Source organism: Pan troglodytes, chromosome 3, assembly GCF_028858775.2.
Source record: "Pan troglodytes isolate AG18354 chromosome 3, NHGRI_mPanTro3-v2.0_pri, whole genome shotgun sequence".
Taxonomy (NCBI): domain Eukaryota; kingdom Metazoa; phylum Chordata; class Mammalia; order Primates; family Hominidae; genus Pan; species Pan troglodytes.
The window spans coordinates 61,386,557-61,409,893 of record NC_072401.2 but is presented as its reverse complement, the minus strand read 5'-3'; the positions used below and the strand labels follow the sequence as shown (position 1 = coordinate 61,409,893).

Sequence of the window (23,337 nt, the reverse complement as noted above, 5' to 3'; positions counted from 1 at the left end):
GCCTATGTAAATAAAAAATTATTCTTCCTCCTCTGTATACAAATAATCAGGCCAAGTATAATAAAGCAAATCAGTTGTACCATGGTTTGTCTTTAGTAAAATTGGGAAACTGAAGACAGAAAAATTATGTTTCAAAAATAACAGTAGACCTGTTGTTAGATTCTAGTCTTGCCTAATGTTTTTCAATTTTTATTACTGTCTACAATTTGGACTGAATTCTAATTTTTCATGGCTACATGTCTTCAAAATAGTGTCTTCAGGTTTTTTTTCCTCCCCTTCCACAATTTTTCCTAATTTGGAGTCACTGTAAACTAAGCTATGCTTTCATAAAGCCCTACAAATTAAGCTAGACAACTTAAACTCCAGAAGAAAATAACAGCAACCAATTTACATACATAATCCACTTTCATACCTGCCTACTGATTTATGGACTTCAGAGTAATGTGGCCTATATTAATTTTAAAGGATTGTTCTTTTGTTTTTGTTTTTGTCCCTTCCTCCCTTTATTTTGTCTTCACAGTACATGAGACTTCAGAACCTGCTAAAAATGAACTTTCCTAATAACTCAGGACCTGCTTAGGAATAAACCATCCTTGCCATTCGAGATCAGATGAAAACCTGAGACCAGAGACTCATTTTCTTCTAAAATGCTTTCTCCAAAAGACTTTTTTAAAATGTAAAATGAAAATAAACCTGGGGTCCCCAAAGTCACTAAGCAAATCACTGCCTCCCATTCTATTCAAAGACACCCCTCTGCTCACTGAGATAAATGCATATCTGATTGCCTCCTTGGAGAGCCTAATCAGAAACTCAAAGGAATGCCTCTTCCCTGCTTCAAGTTGGCAAAATAAACTTTCTAAATGTACTGAGACCTGTATCAGATATTTGGGGTTCACAAGATTATCAATGAAATATTCAAATATTTAAGAATTGTTAGGCAGTCTTAATTCTAGTAATAAAAAAGTAGCAAATTAGTAATAACCTATATATTTATTTTATATACTTTATACTAGCTGTAACCTTCCAAATTTAATATAAATTTATTAATTTTTGAGTGATATGAGAAGAGTTTACTTATATCCACTTGTCTACTAGTCATAAGTTATTTTATGAATTTGACATCATTGATTACAAAAGACTAAATATTTAAACTGCACATATGGTGAGAAATAATGCTACATATGTAGTATGTGTAATTTCTTTTCATTTGCTAACTATCAAGTGCTACTTTCAGGAAAAATTTCAAGTGGCAGTGTTTGACACAAATTCAGACTATTATCAGTTATTGCTACTTTTGTAAATGCTAACAATGTAGGAAAAAGGAGCCCATTGACAACTCATGATTAACAATACAGATGCTGAGAATGTAGAAAATTGTATTTTGCTGCATTTTGCTTAACTGATCTTTCACACTTAGATGATGCACTACCTAGCATTGACAGCCTTGATATATGGTCAGCTATAGCCAGTCATTACCATGTCTAGTACCAAACTAAGGTACTGATTTTAGAATTCCCAAGCAATCTTTATAAACTGGAGTAGAATTTACAAGTGTTGACCTTGTATTTGATATGGGAGTGTTAAAGTAACTCTGTGTTTTCAGCAAAAACTTGCATCGATCATTCAGAGAGGGCTATGTCAGATAAGAAACTAAAACGTAAATTGAAAATACACAAAGATTGTAGGTATATTCTATAGATTAGAAAATAAGTTCCTACCATGTTTATTTATAGTTCCTGCTCCTTCCTCAATCTGGAGAAGGCACTAATCTGATTCTTAGAGCATAGCCTTTGTTGGGCCACATTTAATAATGCACATAGTCTACCCTAAAAGCAGGATTCTATCTCCATCCTTTCCATTACATTTTTCTGCTTAAGACATTAGCGGCACCCAAGCCAGCAGAGCAGACAAGTTTTTCTTTTTCTCTAAATCTAATTGGCTAGGTGGGTACCTCTAGAGTAGTGGTTTGTCAGACTAGGACATTCTTTCTTTGAATGGCACCCTGAACAGAACATTAAATAGACCTATTCCAATGTACGGGAAGTAAAAACAGCCAGATTGCTTGGTAAGACGAAGCTGCATGATGCATTTCAAAGTTTTTTCAATACCTGCTTATTGTTATTGTGATAGTACAGTAACTTATTAAAATTTAACTGCTTTCTGATAATATCTACAGTGTATACAGTACCTTCTAAAATCCTGTAAACCAAAAGGAGCAAATGACAGGGCAGAATTTAGTGATTTCTATGTACATGCTACGATACCATGATAATACCAAACTTCACTAGCACCTCTTAAATATATTTCCTTCTGATCACAATATTAATGCCAACGTTATTATCAACCAAAATTCCTCTCTTATGATTTTAAGATCTTCCATATATGTTTTTGTTTTGAACAGATGTCTGAGATAATTAGAACTATCATAGCAGTTAAATTTTCAGGCAGAACATTTCTGTAATGGACTCTTGAAGAGTTTAACAGATTCATTTGGTAGCCATCCACAATTAAGGCACTTTATCTAACCTTTTGTGGGATCTGGGCGAGGGCTGATGCAATCATGTTGGCACTTTCTTCTGACGTGTTACTGATCATCGACCCCAGAGAAAACACCACAATACCATTTTCTCCAGAGCTCTGCACAAACTCTTCCATTTCCTGTGAAGAAAGAATTTGTTCTATCAGAAAAAAGAGCAACAGCACAGAAAACACTATTGACAGGATTGTTACAAAAATCTAAGATGAGAAAGTCAGAAGCTATTGGAGTAATTTTTTTAAACTGACCTAATCATTCAGTTTCTTTGAAAGGAGATGTGTAATATAATATATGTGGGATCTTTCATGCAAATGTGTGTAAATATGTGTGCATATGCATGTATGTATGTGTGTGTAAGGAAGAAATGAAACAAAGCTATGACACTGCAGTAGGAGGAGATAATGCTAGAAAATGTTACACCCAGACACTTTATTTATAATATTATAATTACTAACATAGGTTATTGGAAGGTAGCTTTACTTGGCTTTAATTCTATTTTTTTTTTTTTTTTTGTAGTTCTACTAAATCTCTTGTGTTTATTTGGGGTCATTTTATTTTATTTTTTTCTATTCAGTTCTTTTAGTTAGGAGTCATTGGAGCCATTACATGACTATGAGCAATGAGGAAAAGTTAGTTACAATTAGAATGATTTTATATCTACATTTATTTAGCTTCTTTAGCTCTCTAACCCTTTATATTTCACTTAGAGTTTCCTAGTCTTACCCCACTACCCCTCACTTCCCGTGACACCCCCACCCCAAAAAACACCTTAAAAGCTGAAGTATAAGAATCATTGACGTTCAGCAGTCTGGAATTGGGGCTTGGAATTTCTGGGAAATAGTTCTGAGAATTCCATTTATAATACAGTATTATATACTATTTAGTTACATAATTAAGTGATCTTATTTCTCAGATCATTGTTTAGGTATGACTATGATACCTTTTGTCCTGAAATCACACTGTGAAATTGATGTGCTATTTATAACTTACCGTGAGGGACCCTCATCATCACTTTGCTGTGTCTCACAGGGGGCACTTGAACCACAGTGGGAGAGGTCACCAAGCCTTTCTCCAGTGGAGATCTGCTCACCCCCTAGAGTAGCTCCCTCACACTATATGAAGCTCCTGGTGAATATGTGTTTGCTTCGAAATGAATGAGAATTATTCTGACTTGTGTTTCCTGATGTGTTCCTGTTTTTAAACTTAAATCCATTCTCTAATGCCACATCAATGTATTCTCACACCAAAAAAAAAAAAAAAAAAAAAAAAAGAAAGAGAGAAAGAGGAAAAGAAATGTAGACTCATAAGTTTCCCGGATATCATATCAAAATTGTATACTCATCTTTTTGTTGCTATTGTCCCTTTTATTCTAAATTCTTTTTTTCTCAGTAAAATAATGACCAACCCCTTCTATCATAACAAATATACTTTCTGGTCCTAATCATTGGGGGAAATTTCTTTATAAAACTGTTTACAAATAAAAAAGGAAATTCTAAAATATGTCAATTCAGACCATATATTGGTATTTTTCAAAAATATAATTTAAATTTATGACATCTTTTTATTTTATTTTATTTTATTTATTTATTTATTTTTGAGATGGAGTCTTGCTCTGTCACCTAGGCTGGAGTGCAATGATGCAATCTTGGCTCATTGCGACCTCTGCCTCCCAGGTTCAAGCGATTCTCCTGCCTCAGCCTCCTGAGTAGCTGGGATTACAGGCACCTGCCACCACACCTGGCTAATTTTTCTGTTTTTAGTAGAGACAGGTTTCACCATCTTGCCCAGACTGGTCTTGACCTCCTGACCTCGTGATCCACCTGCCTCGGCCTCCCAAAGTGCTGGGATTACAGGCTTGAGCCACTGTGCCTGGTCTGACATCAGTTTTAATTGGAGATTCAGTGTATGGCTATTAGAGATAATTCATGAGGCATCCAGGAACTCAGTGTAATTGCAGTTGCCTGTAGCCACATTTAATGTAACTTCGGTTTAATGTTTTGTCTCATTCACTGACAAAAGTCTTCTTCATCCACCAAGTATTGAAGTAAAAAAACGTCTGTTTATAGACAGATCAGCACTGATCTCATTCTGTGACGTCTTTATGAAAGTAATGGTAATAGAAGATCAATGTAAGTAGTCTTGTAAAAGTATGAAAATTTAGGAAAAAAATCATTTTTCCCATATCTCTATCTCAATTTAAAATGTGTACCATTTCATTATGGTTTTAATTCTATTTATATAACTCAATGTACATATGTGATGTTTATTTAGAAAATTTTTTCTCATTGTATATGCCTTTTTATCCTACAAAAAAATTGTGATCTTGTTCTACTCATCATTCTGTTCCTTAGTTTCCAACTACACCTGTACTACGGCTGACAGTGTAATTAAACATTGTTTTGAAAAAATGGATTGTAATGGCTTGGTATGCGCATTGTATAAGTTTTTAACCATTTCTTAATGTAAGATATTTGAATTATTTCCAGAGTTTTTTAACGAATATTTGCTACTAATATTGAATCTTACCATCATGATTTATTCTCTGTACAGTTTCATGTGAGTATATTATAAAGGCAATAACTATATGCAGTTTTCAAACACTTGATACTTTTTGGCAAGAGTCTTATTCTTTTGAAATATACAAACATTATCTGAGAATCTAATACATAATGGAAAAGCAAGCAAATTTGTGGCAACAATTATTTTGTGTACAAAAGAATTAGAGAATAAGTTTCACAATTATTTACTTAGATTCAAGTCTACCTTTTGCAGGTTAACAACAACAGCCAGTGCCGGGGACGGAGGCTCACACTTGTAATCGCAGCACTTTGGGAGGTTGAGGCAAGTGGATCACCTGAGGTCAGGAGTTCGAGATCAGCCTGGCCAACATGGCGAAACTCTGTCTCTACTAAAAATACAAAAATTATCCGGATGTGTTGGTGGGTGCCTGTAATCCCAGCTACTTGGGAGTCTGAGGCAGGAGAATCAGAATCACTTGAACCTGGTGGGTGGAGGTTGCAGTGAGCTGAGATCATGGTAGTATTAGTAATAATCACTATTGTACTACTAGTCATTTATTCCTTGTCCTCCTTATTCTCCTACTCTCTTCCCCTTGCTACTGGAACTATCACTTTCTTTTAATGTGAGTGAGGATTTTTTTTTGAGAATAAGATAAGAGTACACAGAATTACCTTTTAAGCTAGAATATTAATGAAGTGCCTCCACCTTTGCAATACAACTTTAGCTTTCCAGCTTGTTCAACTGACTGCCCAAACTTAAACATTTATATTTAAACAAGCACACAGAGTATCTGTTCTCTAGGATTTTGCTAAGAAAATCAATCATTATTAAATGAAGACTGATATCTTAAATGGCTGGCACATGTTAGCTAATTTAAAATATTAGAAATAATGACTAAAATAATAATCATAATATCAACAATATTTTTGGATCACTGGCTATGTGTCAGAGACAACTTAAGTGTTTTTTCTGTGGTAACTACTTTTTTCCACACAACACAATATGAAGTTGTGATTATTATTGTAAAATTAGTCATGATTGCCTAAACTCATGTAAAAGTTCCTAAATATTCTTTACATTGTACAAAGTTGCCCTTCTGTAATATTATACATTGAGAACATTGGGATTTTTTTGAAAGGAAATCTGATTATATCTCTTCATTTCTTAACTCTTTTCAGTAGCTCTCCATTGTCCTTAATGGGTATATCAAATTCTATATATATATATATATATATTTTTTTTTTTTTTTTTTTTGAGACAGAGTCTCACTCTGTTGCCCAGGCTGTTGTGCAATAGCGTGATCTCGGCTCTCTGCAACCTCTGCCTCCTGGGTTCAAGCGATTCTCCTGCCTCAGCTTCCCGAGTAGCTGCTATTACAGGCGCCTGCCAACATGACTGACTAATTTTTGTATTTTTAGTAGAGACGGGGTTTCACCATGCTGGCCAGTCTGGTCTCAAACTCCTGACCTCAGGCGATCCGCCTGCCTCGGCCTCCCAAAGTGCTGGGATTACAGGTGTAAGCCACCGCGCCCGGCCCATCATTGACTTTTAGTCAACCTTTTCCTGTAAACTAAATTTGGAGTCCTGGGAACTGCCCTTACTGCTTTTCTACTATTCTGCCTTAATGCAAGCCTTTACTTTTTTTTTTTGTTTATTTGTTTGTTTTTGAGACAGAGTCTCGCTCCGTCGCACAGGCTAGAGTTCAGTGGTGTGGTCTCAGCTCACTGCAGCCTCTGCCCCCAGACTCAAGCAAGCCTCCTGCCTCAGCCTCTTAAGTAGCTGGGACTATGAGACTACAGGCACACAACAGCATCCCTGGCTATTATTTTTATTTTTGTTAGAGATGAGGTTTTACCATGTTGCCCAGGCTGGTCTCAAACTCCTGAGCCCAAGCAATCGTCCCTTCTCTGCCTCCCAAAATTCAGGGATTATAGGTGTGAGCCACCTTGACCGGCCTCTGGTTTTCTTTTTGGGTCTTTCTCGACCCCTCATCGTTTCACCTATCTCTGCATTATTGAGTACTCACTTTAATTGTCAATGAGTTTGGGATCTCTTCTGCATATTTCTTTATCATTGTGGTCTTTCCTTATAACACTTTTTAGACTTTTCTTTTTCACTTGTTTTTATTCTATCTTTCAAAGTACAATGTAAGGCATGAGGGAGCAGAAACTGTGCTACCTTTATTCTCTGAAAATCCAGCACTTACCTGTGGTTTGTATTAATCACTCTACAAATATTTTTTGAAGAAATGAATCATACTATCTTTTGGGTTGCACAATGAAGGCCTTACTTTAACCAACCCTGTTTTCAAAATCTCCCTAGTAATCCTGTTTAGTCTTTAATGATAATAACATTCACATACTTGTGATAGTATAGAAATATATGATTTTCTAACGGCAAGTCCTTTTTTTTGACCTCCCATATTCCCCTCACTCTGAGTTAAACACTCTGAAAGAAACATATCCAGCCATTCCTTCTGAAAATGTCAAGCAAACACATGAAACAAGAATATGTTCACCTTAGGCAAGGGTTTGGCTGATTTACAGTGAAGTCCTCCAACAAAATCAACATTTGGTAAGAATGGGCGAGGAAATTCAAAATCCCAATAGGTTCGAATGAGCCACATTTCAGCTTTCCCCATTGTCTCAAATAATGTAGTGGGTCTTCCTGATGGAAAAAAACAAAACAAAACAAAAGGTAGCTAACATGAGAATTGTTATTTTAATATTGAATATGCAGGTATTTTCCTGAAAGGACTTGGAATAACATACCTAAAAATATATAAAATGTCTGCGCATTGATAATATATATAAATATATTTATATAATATAATACATTATATTAAATACATTATATTAAATTAATGTATATTAAATTATATTAAATACATTATATTAAATTAATGTATTTAATATACATTAATATATTTTAATTTAATAGTATTTAATATTTAATACTTAATAAAATTTAATATTTAATATTAATAAAATTTCATTAATTTTCTTTTATTAATAAATTTTATCAATTTTATTTTATTAATAAAATATTAATAAAGTTAATAAAATTAAACAATATTTAATATTTAATTTAATATTCAATATTTAATAGTTTTAATTTAATATTTAAATTATTTAATAAAATAATTTAATACAATGTAAATACATTATATTAAATACATTATATTAAATACATTTATATAATATATAAATACATTATATTAAATACATTTATATAATATATAAATACATTATATTAAATACATTTATATAATATATAAATACATTATATTAAATACATTTATATAATATATAAATACATTATATTAAATACATTTATATAATATATAAATACATTATATTAAATACATTTATATAATATATAAATACATTTATATAGTCATTTAATTTTTATGTATTGCATATGTTGCTCATATGTATATATAAGGAAGGCCAAGTGTTCAGAGAGCTGTAAGAAGAAATCACATTTTTAATGTAACATCAGTATATTCACAATCATAAATAATTATTAAAATAAGTCACTAATATGGTTTGACTGTCCCCACCCAAATCTCCTCTCATCTTGAATTATAATCCCCATAATCTGCATGTGTCGAGGGAGGGACCCAGTGGCAGGTGATTGGATCATGGGCTGGATTCCTCCATGCTGTTCTCATGATATTGAGTGAGTTCTCATGGGATCTGACAGTTTTATAAGTGTCTGGCATTTCCCCTGCTTGCACTTCTCTCTCCTGCCGCTAAGTGAGAAGATCCAAGCTTGCTTCCCCTTAGCCTTTCACCATGATTTTAAGTTTCTTGAGGCATCCCAGCCATGTGGAATCATGAGTCTATTAAACTTCTTTTCTTTATAAATTACCCAGTCTCAGGTATTTCTTTATAGCAGTGTGAGAATGGACTAATGTAGCCATTATGAACTTAAATACACATTTGTCTTCTCTCTGAAGCTGCAATAGTAACAAATATATATTTAAACAACTCTTTCAGTTCCACAATTAATTCATCTTACCTTACCCATGAAAACAGCTTTCCAGGAAGTACTCTAGTTTCTACCATTTATTAAGCTAGTCCCTTGATCCTTGGTTCTCCAAGGAAACCATGAGTTTTTTGAGAGTAACACTGAAATCTTTATACCTACTACTGTCTTGGTTCATCTTAAGATTTTTTTTTTCATCTTAAGATCTTAATATAATTAGATTTTTAAAATAAATATATTTACAAATGAGAATTAAAAATTTTTCAGAATTTATTGACATAGAGATATGTGCTCTCCCTTATTTTGGCCCCTATTTTCTTTGATGGAGAGATGCAGTTTAATAAAATATAGATTAAAACTTAGATGTTCACTTTCAACAAGATTTCAGTTTTTGAAGGAAATAATTGTGAAGTTGTTATTGAAGGAATGTATAAATGTTAGAAATCTCAAGTTTTAGGCTTCTGTTTCTGGAGTAGAGCCACTATATTTCTCAACTGTGAAGGAATCCTTCTTCTTATATGAAAAACAAAATTTAATTTCTAAATGAGGAAACTGAGGTATTCAAAGAGAAACAAATTCCTCAATCCTGCATTGATAATATTTTTAGAAATATGTGTAAATATAAAATTTGTATGTCTGCCTTCATGAAGATGTTTCTTGAAGTATCTATTGACTTTTTTAAACATGAAACAATGTATAGCAAAATGATATGTGATGGTTTAAAGAAATCATCAGTGTTTTACATTGAAGGTTTATGACTCTCTGGGTGTCCTGTAGTAGTGATGGCACCAGGGTTCTAACTGATTCTATAAGGTCAACATTCTATATTTTTGAGACTGATAGATCATCTTACATTTGCAATTCATGATTTCCCATAAAAACACTATCTTCTGACATTATATTTATATAAGCCCACCTTCAAAGGCACAGGAAAATTAGAACTTAATAAACACCAATTGGACACACGACTTACCTAGAACTTCACTATAAAACTGGTCCCACCTCTTCAGATCGTATGCTTGAAACCAAAAGTCAAAATAAAGCATATATATCATATTTTTTATCCTCTCCATGAAATTCATTTGATCACTTAATTCTGACATAACAACAGGTACATAGGAAGGAGGGAACAGAAATCCTCCACCATTCTTCTCAACTGTATAGCCAACAGAGAATCGAAGACTGTACAGAAAGGGTATGTTAAGTAGCTCAGCCAGCAGCTCACCACAGGGATTAACGGCATCTGCCAGAAGGACATCAAATTTTGACTCTTGTAGTTTTCTCATAAGTTTCTTGTTCAAAACTGCATCCTCACAGAGCTTTATATTATAGTCAGAATATTCCCAACACAATTCTTGTAGTTGTGAGAAATATGACCAAAATGTATTTTTTGAAATACTATATATCCATCTATCGAACATTTTCATAAAAAAATCTTCCCAATCATTTTTAGTTAAAGATGTAGGATAAACTTCTAATTTAATAGCAGATGATTTACTGGCATTGACAAGAATAGAAGCCGAAGATGTCAACACAATCACCTCATGACCCCTCTGAACAAGCTCTTCCAGGATTGTCTTCATATTTATCCAATGGCTGTATTCTGTGGGCCACACCAGCACCTTTCCACAACTCCCAGAGCTAAAGTAACAATTGAGCTGCATCAGTAGAAAGACTGACATCCATTTCAGAGACATCCTGGTCTTATGCAATGCTTCTTTTCCAGTTGTTGTTTCTTTCTGTCATTTCTCATACTTATATCTGAGGAAAAATCAATAAAGTTAAAATATAACTGCTAAAATTCGAAGTAAATACATAATATTAACAGTCTGAATAGGTGCATGCCAAGGAGACCAACAAAAGATTGATGACCTCATATTTATTTTAGTGTGTTTGGTGTTCTTTTATGTTTACAATTACTCTAGTCAAGCAATAATTTTTATGACCTAGAATATGTAAGTAACTTGTCTTATGTAATTATTTTATAATACTGTTAAGAACAGTGGCAGGTGAGAGGCTCCTGCCTGTTCGGTGCCTTTGACATAGAGAGAAGAAGTAATTATACAACTCAAACAGCATTTTTTAATATAATGGTGCAAGGAATGTCTTCTAAAACTTTGTTGACATATAATTCATATACCATATGATTCACCAACTAGTGTGTACAGTTCAATGTTTCCTAGTATATTCACAGAATTTTACATCCACTACAATAATCAGTATTATCTCCAAAAGATTCTATACAATAGCCTCTAACCCCCTACTCTGAAATTTTGCATCCATCCTGCCCTAGGCAACCACTAATCTAATTTCTATCTCCATAGATTAGCATTTTCTGGACCTTTTAAAAAATAAATGAGGGTTTTCCAGTGATCATGGCAGATGGGATGCAGGACTAGATTTCAGCTCCAGACAGAGCAGCATGCAGAGGCTTGCATTGTGAATTTTAGCTGCAGATCAACTGCAAGAACAGACCAGCAATTCTGAGACGACCCACACACCCTCTGCAGGAAGCGTACTGCTCCTGCAGGACCTGGGAGACATCCCAAACACTGTGAGTGCCCCAACAATGGAATTGGGAAAGGGTGATCCCCCTCTCCAGAATACACATCCCCACTGGAGAAGCTGAAGTTCTGTTTGCAGGAGAAGTTCCTGACTTTATGTGAAGCTGAGTCAAATTAGAGAACCAAGCCAAGCAAAATATAGGGGTAGAGGAAGTAGCAGAAAGGTACTGGGAGCTCTCTGGATACCCAAGCGGCTCATTCCTGCCTGGCACCACAGTGATCCTTTAGGAGGGTGGCCAGCGGAGCAGGGGGTTCAAAGATTCTTCTGGGGCCTGAAAGCTTGAAGGGATGAGTAACTCTTCCCTCCTCAGGCCCAGTCCCAAGATGCAAGGCTACTTGCATCAGCAGCATGTGTCAGCAAGATAGCAGAAGCAGGAAGAGAGCCAGCCAGAAGACACCTACCCTGGCTGGAGACATGAGCTCTTGAAAATCAAGAGGCCATCCAGATACTACATAGCAGTCACGTTAGATTGGGACACTTACTCTTTACAGAGAACTATAAAACCACTGTCCCATCCTCACTTGGGGCTGATGCCATTTTAGGCCTCAGCCCACCTGCACCCAGGCACTCATTAAAACAGCACGCTGCTCCACACTGCCTCGTGTTGTCTGTTGGCATGCTCTCAGGGATCAAACCAATTCAAGAACCTTATATCTGGTGCCAAAACCTGGGAGGGGCTCAGGTCTGTGTCCCTTGTGGACCTACCCCTCCACCCCAGAGAGCAAGCCACAGCAACCAGACAAAGGAAACTCCTCAGCCTCCAGTTGCCTCTCTGCGCATGTGTAGCAGGATGAGCCACAGACAAAACTTCTCAGGCACCAAGTTGTAGAAGGAAGGGCTTTATTCAGCTGGGAGCATTGGCAAGCTACTGCCTTAAAATCCAAGCTCCTCAAGTGTACAGTTTTTGTCCTTTTTAGGGGCTCACAACACTAAAGATTTCACATGAAATGGTCGTGATTGATTTAAGCAAGCAGCGGGTATGTGACAGGGGCTGCATGCACTGCTGGTCAGAGAGAAACAGAACAGGGCAGGGGGTTTTACAGTGTTCTTCTGTACAATGTCTGGAATCTATGAATAACATCAGTTTCTAAGTTATGAGTTGATTTTTAACTACTGGGTTTAGGTCAGGCAGGCCCAGGCCTGGTTTCAGGCCTGGAGCCAGGCTGCCTGTCTTTGGTTTTACTTCTTTGTTGTTTTTTCTTAAAACAGGTACTGAGCATAAAACAATATAAAATAATCTGAGAGGGTCTTTCTCTTCCTTCATTCCCCCCTTTTGAGACTCTCACTTTTTATTAGTGGGAGTTCTCACTCATTTTTGTTACTTATGTCTTTTTGTGGAGTAGACTGATAGTGATTCATATAGTACAGTTGTGCTGAAACATTTTGTTGAACTAAGGTAGCGATGAAGCTTTTTATCATTTGAAGAAGTACAGGTGGCAAACAAGGGAGCAGTAAGCAGGTTTTTATAATTATTGTAACTCCTATTATAAGAGTTTTAAATTTTTCTAGTGCTGGGAACCACTTTTTAAACATGGCTTCAGGGTTGAATCCGTGCTACACTTGCACAGGTACATGTGCCAGTTTTGTCATATTTTTAACTATGTCTTTAATAACTTGCCTGATTATCTATGTGTAGACAGTAATTAGTGAGGTTAAATTTTTCACAAACTCCTCCTTCAGCTGCTAGCAAGTAGTCAAGAGCTAGTCTATTTTGATAGATCGCATTTCTCATCTGAGTCTCTTGCCGGGCAAGAACAGTCAAGGCTTGACCGGTTTTATTAGTAAAAATTTCTAAAACAGCTTGTAACCATATGATTCGGTTGAGCATGTAGATGGGGGTCCAATATCCTCAAGAGCCATCTTGTGCCTAAGTGGCGGGTCCATAGTATTGTATGATTTTTTTCAGGGGGCTATTTATCATCTTTTCCTATGGCTATGCTTCATTTTTTTTTTCCCAGGAAGCATAGACTGGGAAGCCTAGAAGTTCACATTTTTATAGGCAGGAAGAAGAAAGAAGGCTTAATGGTGTGAATTACACAGCTACCTGTCTACTGATCAGGCAGCTTAGCATAAGCTTTGTGTCCACATATATCCAGTATAATCCGGTGGGGGCCGTCCAGTCCCGGTGGAATTCTGGGTGGGCCCAAACAGTCTGCAACTTTGGAAATTTACTGAATGGATTTCTTTCTGTGTAATTGGAACTCCACCATGTGACTGTTTTTGTGGTACTATTATAGAGCTTTTGTCTAAGACAGCTAAGCTGCCTTACAGGATGAGTGAATCCTTTTCCTTCTTTAGCTATGCAATACTGTCTAATAATTGAGACTTTTAGAACCTAGAGATGATCAGGGTGATTCTTTTGGGCTGGGAATTCATCAGGAAATGGGTCTGTAGGAACTAATTCTTGGGCTTCCTATGGCCATTGATCTACTGTTATGGTTCCTCCACAAACGTAATATGAGGTGACTTGTAGAGACTGGGCTACGTGTTAGGCTAATTGCAAAAAGAAATTTTTAGTTTTTCCTGGAATCTCAGGTACTGGCACATTTAGTTCATCATAGAAAGTCTGAAACACTGGTTCTGGAGAGCGTTTTTGAACCTCTCCTTTTATTAGGACGCTTACACTAGGATCTAGTCCCTTTTTATCTATGTCTAATGATACATATTTTTCTTTTATTTTACTTTGGGTCTGAGGGGTTTGTGATTATCAATTCTAAAAGGTTGTAGCTCCTATTCATGCAGGAGGGGCTGACTTTTCCTTTTTGGAGTCAAACACGATCTTTTTTATTTTCCTTTTAAGTAGTCTGAATGACACAAGACCAGTATTGACACATCTCACATAAATATGATTTTTGACAGATATACTTATTTTTTTACTGTGTAACTTTCTTTTTTAATTTAGAGAATCGCATCCTGTTTCATGCTGCTTACTATTAATAGCGGCACAAGTGTCAAATTTTAAGGTTACATTTTGAGGAGCTCTCTTTTTTTTTGGTTCTAGCTATTACCTTACTTGTGTCACATAGAAAAGGAGCAGTCCTTAATTTTATTTTAAAAACTGTGATCATGGGAGGCTTAAAATTGTTCATAACACACATCAGGTTGGTTATTTCCTGGGCTACATACCTTGGATAGAATAGCATTATACAAACAATTTGTTGTTGTTTTTGTTGCTATTTAATTTTTTTAGAGTCCTCGGGCGTCCATGATATTAGTGTTAGTCAGTTTTGTTGTGAGTGTTAGAAAGAGGGCATATAGAACCAGGAAGCCGATAAGAAAGACGATTATGAGGGCGTGATCATGGAAGGCAATTAGCTCTTTTATAATAACCATAAAGTAATTAGCTCTTTTATAATAACTATAAAGTAATAGGACTGTAGCAATCTTTTGTTCCACCTCAGTGACTTGATGTATATACTGGAAACGGTTCTTAGTCTGAGGAAGGTCAGTTGAAGTCCTTCCTGTACAAGTCCAAATTCTGAGGAAAATGAGTCCTGCAATGAGTCTCCTCATGCTTCAGCCATGCGTGGACCAGTCAGCTTCTGGGTGTGACTGGAGCAGTGTTTGTTGTCTTCTTCAGAGTCATTTTGCAGGGGTTGGTGAAGCTGCTCCCATCCCCATACAGCTCCCAGTCTACTGATGTTTAAGGGTGGTCTCGGAGGTTGGGCCTACTAGAATAAACTAAGTCCAGCACCTCTAAACAGTTATGTTTAACTGGGCTCTCTGATAATAGGAGTAAGATAGTGAGCTTAGGGTGTTGCAAACTTCAATGGTTATGTGGGGATTTTCACAAAGCAAGCTTTGGTATCTAGTTAGTCTATCATTTATTAGCTAATGATGTCCTTTGGTATTTATTAAAATTACCACAGCATGGGGAGATTTTACATTTAGGTTTTTCCTAAGAGTTAGCTTATTTGCTTCTTGTGTTAACAGGGCTGTTGCTGCCAGGGCCCTTGGACATGGGGGCCAGCCTTTGGAAACCCTGTCTAGTTGTTTTGAGAGACAGGCTATTGGCCTTGGCCAGGGACCTCCAGTCTGGGTTAAAACTCCAACTGCCATTTTTTTTCTCTTTCTGACACATAGAGTGTGAAGAGTTTTGTCAGGTCAGGTAGCCTCAGGGCTGGAGCCGACATGAGTTTTTTTTTTTTTTTTTTTTTTTTTAACTCATGAAAAGCTCTTTGCTGTTGGTTGTAATAGATGTAGTTTATTTAATCTACATTTTTATTGACTGTTATCTACTAAAATATTGACTTAAATCTTGTAACTATTTGATTTCAAGCTTTAAATTGATCTGGTATTCCTTGCAGGGCTTCGATTGCATCTAAATAGATGTGAGAGTTGAAAGACTTATAAGGGGCTCCTCTCACTTTATGATGTGTTATTATTTTTTCCTTCCTCTGGTTGATGAAATGCCAGGGTGAAAGGGATAGCCAAATGGACTAAAGCACAAGTGCCACTCTAGTTATTTGGCAGAGTGCCTAGTAAAGGTCCACCACAATACCACCACACATCTGCTCGGGGATGAACAAGGGCTGACTGATTGATAAGCTCTTGAAAATTCTTAAGCTCACTGCATCCTTTTAGGTCTCCAAGGAATGCTAAGTTTCCTCCCTGCCGTGAGAGACAGGAAGTGAACTTAGTGTTGAGAGACAGAAGCTGGATGGCCCTCGGGGGCTGACTGGCAGGGACTTCAGTATATAGCAGAGGGAGCTTGGCATGACTTATTACTCCAGGCTGTAGAATCCTGGAAAAGAATTACCATCCGGCCCATGCCTGGTGAACTGGAGGACCACCGTAGTGGGAAGGGGACAATTAGGGCCTCTGGCCTGCCATGTGCACAAGCATAACAATTGCTTTTGTTTAATGTGTAGATGGAATATTTGATCCATTTCAACCAGGCATTTGTAGCTTGATATACTGTCTTAATTGCTAAAGTTTGTTTTAAGTCTTTAACTTTTATGATCCTCTAGTAAAATGAATATTTCCATTAGCACTAATTTTTATTAGTTTTTAGACCAAAGAAAGCTAAACATCATTTTATATTTAATAATGTTTCTTGTATGATTTTTATACCAGATAAGCTAAATTTTACTTTTATATTAGTGTGTTATTAATATTAAACTTAATTTTAATAAAACCTTGTAGACATATTTATCCAATTTTTCATAGTTGACCATAAGGTAAGATTTTATAGACTCTGTTTAACCTTTTACAATTTTTGTTAAAGAGCAGGTTGATGCTTTAAGGAAAAAACCTGTTGCATTTTTACTTTCACGTCTAGTTCACAGAAAAACTGGATGATACTTTTTTAACTTTAGCTGATAAGTTTACACACAGAATTTTCTTTAAATTAACATTTTAAAACTTGCTTGAACTTTTCAAACAATAATTCTTTTTTGACTTTTTAATGTAGGTAAAAATCCACATTCTTATGCCTCCTTATAATCTTCTCATTAAAGTTATATTTTACTTTTTTATACACCTGCACATAAACTGTTTCTTCAATAGCACTCAGGAGGCCTTATTACTTTTAAATTATGCAACATTTTTTGCATAAAATTTTTTATAACTTTTTTTCACGACTTTCGCCAACAATTTTTCAACATGTCTCAACTTTCTGACTTATTACAAACATTTTTTTCTTCTCTTTAAACAACAAGTTAATTTATTTCAGGACAAGAATTTACCATATAACACTCTTTTTACATACATTTTACCTCCTCCCCCCCTTTTATTTTGAAGATAATCATTCCTTTTTTTTTAAAAGTGAACTTTCTTTATGTCTTTGGACTAGACTGTCTAAGGCCACAAGATTAGAAGTTACCATAATATGTGTTACACTGTCAACTTTTAGCAAACTTCGCTTTTGTTGAAAACCTTGTAAGTTTGAAATTTCAATTATCCTTTGCTATTAATAAGACCTTGTTTAGTCTAAATTTACTTAGAATTGGTATAGATGGCCTTTTTTTTTTTTTTCTCTGCTGGTCTTTTCTTGCCTCTGCCAGCTGCTTATGCTGCTGTTCTCTTAACTATCGTGAGGGGGGGTTGGGGGAAGGGGTCTAAAACCAGCTGTAACTGTCTATGTACAAAACCTAGTCTGGGTGCCTTGGCTTACAGGTTACCTTGTGCCATACCTTAGAAACTAAAGACCTATCTAGGCTTCCTTCTGATGGCTAACTTACCTCTAATGCTGGCCAGTCTATTTCACACGAAGTTCTAAGTTTTCCTGGAGTCATAGTGACTCCATAGTCTCTATTAAATCCTTTCTTGAAATTCATTAACATAGTTCCCAGTGCAGTGGGCTTACTTTGTGCCTGACCTATTTTTTTTGAGACAAAACACCATGCTCACAGCACACACACACCACAAAACAAAGAACGGGTAAAAGGGCACACACAAACATTTCAGTTTACACCAAACCAAAATCAAAACCAAAATCAGAGTATCCAGAAATCCAAGCCAGGTCAAAAACCAAAACCAAAGTATCCAGCAATTCAAGTCAAGTCAAAACCAGATCAAAAGTGCTAATACAAGCACACCGTGGGGTGATCAGGCCACACTTCCACTCAGATGGAGTGGGGCAAGTTAAAAAAACTAGTCCTACCAAGTCAAGCCAAGTCAAAACCAGAACAAAGGTGCCAACACAGGCACACCATGGGTGACCAGGCCATGCTTCTACTCAGGTGGAGTGGGGCAAGTTCAAAAGACTAGTCTTACCAAGTTCCAGATGTCCGGACTCCAAGTGCCGGTTCCTTCCCAGTGTTCAGCCACTGTGTTAATCCTCCACAGGGGCCTGCTACGTGTTGATCTGGTGAGGTGTTCCACTGGGGCAATTTCCTACCCAGGAGCGCTCTTTGGATCTCGTCACTCAGGCTGGCCGGACTCCCCCACAGGGATGCTCCACAGGGCAGGCTTAAGCCACCTAAGGGGCTGCCTCAGCCTTCCATCGGTCACCTTGCTTCTGGGTCAGGGAGCCAAGAAATGTAGCAGGACGAGCCACAGACAAAACCTCTCAGACATCGAGTTGTAGAAGGAAGGGCTTTATTCATCTGGGAGCATCGGCAAGATACTGCCTTAAAATCTGAGCTCCCCGAGTGCACAATTTCTGTCCTTTTTAAGGGCTCACTACACTAAAGATTTCACATGAAAGGGTCGTGATTGATTTGAGCAAGCAGTGGGTATGTGACAGGGGCTGCATGCACTGGTGGTCAGAGAGAAACAGAACAGGGCAGGGAGTTTCACAATGTTCTTCTATACATGTCTGGAATCTACGAATAACATTGGTTTCTAAGTTATGAGTTGAGTTTTAACTACTAAGTTTAGGCCAGGCAGGCCCAGGCATAGTTTCAGGCCTGGCGTTTGGGCTGCCTGTCTTTGGTTTTACTTCCTTGTTGTTTTTTCTTAAAACAGGTACTGAGTGAAAAACAATATAAAATAATATGAGAAGGTCTTTCTCTTCCTTCACATGCACATTGGTCACTGATCTCGCCTACTGTTAGGTTTCCCTGGGAGCCCAGTTAACAGGGGAAAATCTGCATGACCTCTCTTGGTTTCTCCTGTCCCAAAATCCAACACTGATCCAAGAAGGCTCCAGTATGTGCCAGGCACTCCCTGATCATCTGGTCTTAGGGGGACGCCTCTAAGCCATTTGATCCCGTTCCAGGAACCAAAAAGGCAGAGGTGATAATAGCTCCTTTTATTGTCTTCCTCCAGCTGTCCAGGACAGTCTTCTTTTTCCCTGTTCTCCAGAGCCTACCCTTTGATATGGAAAACTCCCCATCCTCCATTCCAAAAAACAGCCCTCCAGACTGCCTCATAAAAAATCGGCAAACCTTAGGCCTCAGGCAAGATACCCACCCTAAGCGCCTTGTCTTTTTTATACAATAAAACCTGGCCGCAGTATGAATTAGATAACGGGTCCAAATGGCCAGCAAATGAAACACTCGACTTTACAATTTTAACTGGCTAAAGCAATTATTGCCGATGACTGGAAAAATGGGGAGAAATTCCTTGTTCCAGGCCTTTTTGCACTCAGATTACAACCTGACTTCTGCAATTCTTCCTTACCTGTTCAAATCCTTCATTCTCACCGCCCTCATAACCTTTCTCCTCCCGACCCTACCTCTTTTTCCTTGTTGGATCCAGCAGACTGCTGTCCACCCCTCCCAGCCCCTACCCCCACGTCTCAACCATCTTCTTTAACTCCCCAAGCTTTCTCATTGTCTTCGCAGTCACCATCTTCCCAGCCACCATCTTCCCAGCTGGCATCACCTCCAAAAGTACCCACTTCTTTTTCTACACCGTCCTCTCCTCAGGAAAACTCTAGCATTGCCTGTACTCAGTCTCCTTCCTCACTGCCCTCTCCTGAAGCCTATAAACCCATCAAGCCACCTTACACCCCTATGTATCCTCCACTGCCTGTCTAGAATGCCCCCTTCAGGAAGTAGCAGGAACTGAAGGTATTGTTAGAGTTCATGTTCCCTTCTCCTTCACTGATCTCTCAAACTAACAAGACTCAGTTCATTTCCAGAAGACCCTATCTCTTATATCAGGGAGTTTCAGTACCTTACCCAGTCTTATGCACTAACCTGGTATGACCTCTACTTATCCTGTCTTCCACCGTCACCCTCTACTTATCCTCTCTTCCACCCTCACCCCAGAAGACAGGGACCATATTTGGACCCTGGATCAGGAGCATGCTAATACAATTCATCATCAAGCTCCTGCCCAGCCTACTGTCACGGAGGCAGTCCCCAACCAGGAGCCCCACCAGGATTATCAAGACAGGGCCTCTGGACACTGCCATCAAGACCACATGATTGTGTATCTCCTTGCAGGACTCAAAAAGCGTGCCCATAAAGTGGTAAACTATAAAAACCTTTCAGAAATCACCCAAGGTCCTGACAGAAACCCAGCCTTTTTTCTCTCTTGTTTAACTGAAGCCATGAGAAAATATACCAACCTAGACCCAGCCAACCCAGAAGGAATCACTATTTTAAACCTTTGGTTCCTCATCCAATCTACCCCTGATATTTGGCGCAAGATTCAGAAGCTTGACAATGGCCCTGAAACCCCACAATGACACCTTCTTAATTTAGCCTTCAAAGTCTTTAACAGTTGTAACGAGGAAAGTAAAAGAAAAAAAAAAAAAGACAGAGTTTCAAATGCTTGCCTCCACCATCAGGGGCCCTGCAGGCCCACAGGCTGCAGCTCCACACAGATGCCTCCTAGCAATCCACCTCCCCCTGGCACCTGTTTCAAGTGTGGCAATGAAGGCCACTGGTCCAGGCAATGCCCAAACCCAGGTAAGCCCACCAGGCTGTGCCCTCTCTGCGGAGGACCCCACTGGAAGTCAGACTGTGAGGTGCCCCAGCAAGGACCACCCCCATCCCTGCCCCAGCCGGCCAAAACCTCCTACTAGGATCTCATCAGCCTTGCCGCTGAAGACTGACAGTGCCCTGGAACAGATGCCCCGGCAACTACCATTGCTTCGTCTGAGCCAAGGATAACCTTGATGTTGGCAGATAGGCCAGTATTTTTTTTTTTAATTAATATTGGGGCAACCTACTCTGCTTTACCTAAATTTTCAGGACCCACCCAATCCTCCCAAGTCTCTGTTGTGGGAATCAATGGACAAGTCTCCAAACCCCAAGACCCCCCTCCACTTTTCTGCTCCCTGCACACCTTTTCCTTCAGTCACTCTTTCTTAGTCCTGCCTTCATGCCCAGCTCCGCTTCTAGGCAGAGATATTCTTTCAAAACTCCACACTACTCTCCACTTCCACATTCCCCATAGTACCCAACACATCAACCCAGACCCCTCCAAGGCTTCTAACAGGCTTCTAACGTTCTTCTACTCTTCCGACCTCCCACCCTAAAACACACAACTTTTCCTTATCCCCCATCTGTAGTTAACCCCACTGTTTGGGATAGTTCCACACCCTCGGTCACAGAGCACCACACCCCCATCCACATCACCCTTAAAGAGCCTACCCCGTTCCTATCACAGAAGCAGTATCTCATCCCCCAAGGAGCTCTCATAGGCCTAAAGCCTATCATTTCTCTCCTCCTCACCAGTCACCTACTCTGCCCAACAAACTCTCCTTTTAACACATCAGTTCTACCTGTTAAAAAGCCAGATGGAACTTATCACTTAGTCCAGGACCTCAGGCTCATTAACCAAGCAGTACTCCCAGTATGTCCAGTAGTTTCTAACCCATATACTTTACTTTCCTCACTTCCCTAGAATACCACCCATTTTTCTGTTCTAAACCTAAATGATGCTTTTTCACAATTCCTTTACACCCTGATTCCCAAAACCTCTTGCCTTCACCTGGGAAAACCCCGACACCCACCTTTCAGGTCAGCTCACCTGGTGTGTACTACCTCAAGGTTTTAGAGACATCCCCCACCTTTTTGGACAGGCCCTTGCTAGTAACTTCTGTACTTTATCCCTAAAATCATCCTCTCTTCTTTAATATGTTAATAATCTGCTCCTTTGTAGCCCCTCTCAAAGAGACTGCAACACCCATACCTACTATCTCTCTTTTAAACTTCTTGGCAGAACAGGGGTATCAGGTCTCCCCTAAGAAAGCGCAAATATGCATCCCCCAGTCACCTATGTAGGCCTAGCTCTTACCCCTGAACCCAAGGGCTCACAACAGACCACATATTCCCTCCTTCAGTCCCTCCCGCCTCCACAAACTAAGCAAGAAATTCTCTCTTTTCCAGGATTAGCGGGATATTTTAGGCTCTGGGTTTCCTCCTTCGCTTTACTTGCCAAAAAATTATACGAAGCTGTTAAAGTCCCTCTCTATGAGCTTTTAAAACCTGCACAGCCTATTACACAACCTTTCCATCTACTCCAAAAGTCTCTCATCTCAGCCCCCATCCTCACTCTCCCAGACTTCACCAAACCTTTCTCCCTTTATACCGATGAATGGCATGGAGTTGCACTAGGTGTTCTAACCCAGTCTAAGGGACCCACCCGGCCAGGTTGTTGCCTACCTCCCTAAAGAGCTTGAGACCACAGTTCTAGGATGGCCTGCCTGCCCCTGAGCATTGGTGGCAGCTGCTCTCCTCACTCTTAAAAGCCTAATACTATCTCTTCATGCCAACCTAACAGTTTATTCAACCCATAACATTAAAGACATGTTAGCTCACCGCAGTGTACTAAGTCTTTTCTCTGCCCCATGGCTCCTCCAGCTGTATGCTCTATTCATGGAAACTCCCCACATCACCATGCTAACCACCTCCCATCTAAACCCGGCCATGCTCTTACCTGAAGCTACAACTGCCCAAGACTCTACACTCTTCTGTGTGAATACTGTTCAAACCTTTCTTATACCTTTTCCAAACCTAACAGACCAATCCCTTCCAGATGCCTCCTTTACTTGGTTTGTAGATGGCAGCTCCTTCCAACATCAAGGACACTGACATGGGGGCTATACTATAGTGTCACCCCCCAACACTATTGAAGCCAATCCGCTCCTCCTAGGCACCACCTCCCAAAAAGCTGAATTCAATGCCCTCACTCCAGCTCTCACTCTAGCATCCGGAAAACAGATCAATTTATTCAAATTCTCATTATGCGTTCCACGTAGTGCACTCACACTCATCCATCTGGAAAGAACGGTGTTTCCTAACTGCAAACAATACTCCTGTCATAAGACAAGTCTTCTAGTCCTTGTCTGTACATTCTCTGGGTAGGTAGAAGAATTCCCAACA

General features: G+C 38.5%; 1 protein-coding gene and 1 pseudogene across 1 annotated transcript in view; one reads left to right on the top strand and one right to left on the bottom strand.

Annotated features, from left to right (window-relative positions):
* LOC743607 (UDP-glucuronosyltransferase 2B17) overlaps window positions 1–20,073 on the bottom strand; it is a 40,976-nt gene extending 20,903 nt beyond the window's left edge. The window contains exons 1-4 of the mRNA XM_016951630.4: window positions 18,329–20,073; window positions 10,020–10,807; window positions 7,575–7,723; window positions 2,527–2,658 (exon numbers count right to left, since the gene is read on the bottom strand). Coding sequence (XP_016807119.2) covers window positions 2,527–2,658; window positions 7,575–7,723; window positions 10,020–10,743 — 1,005 coding nt within the window. The 5' untranslated portion in view covers window positions 10,744–10,807; window positions 18,329–20,073. The remainder of the gene's footprint in view (window positions 1–2,526; window positions 2,659–7,574; window positions 7,724–10,019; window positions 10,808–18,328) is intronic.
* LOC129143880 (transcription factor NF-E4-like) lies at window positions 11,899–21,120 on the top strand (annotated as a pseudogene).
* Window positions 21,121–23,337: the final 2,217 nt, after the last annotated feature.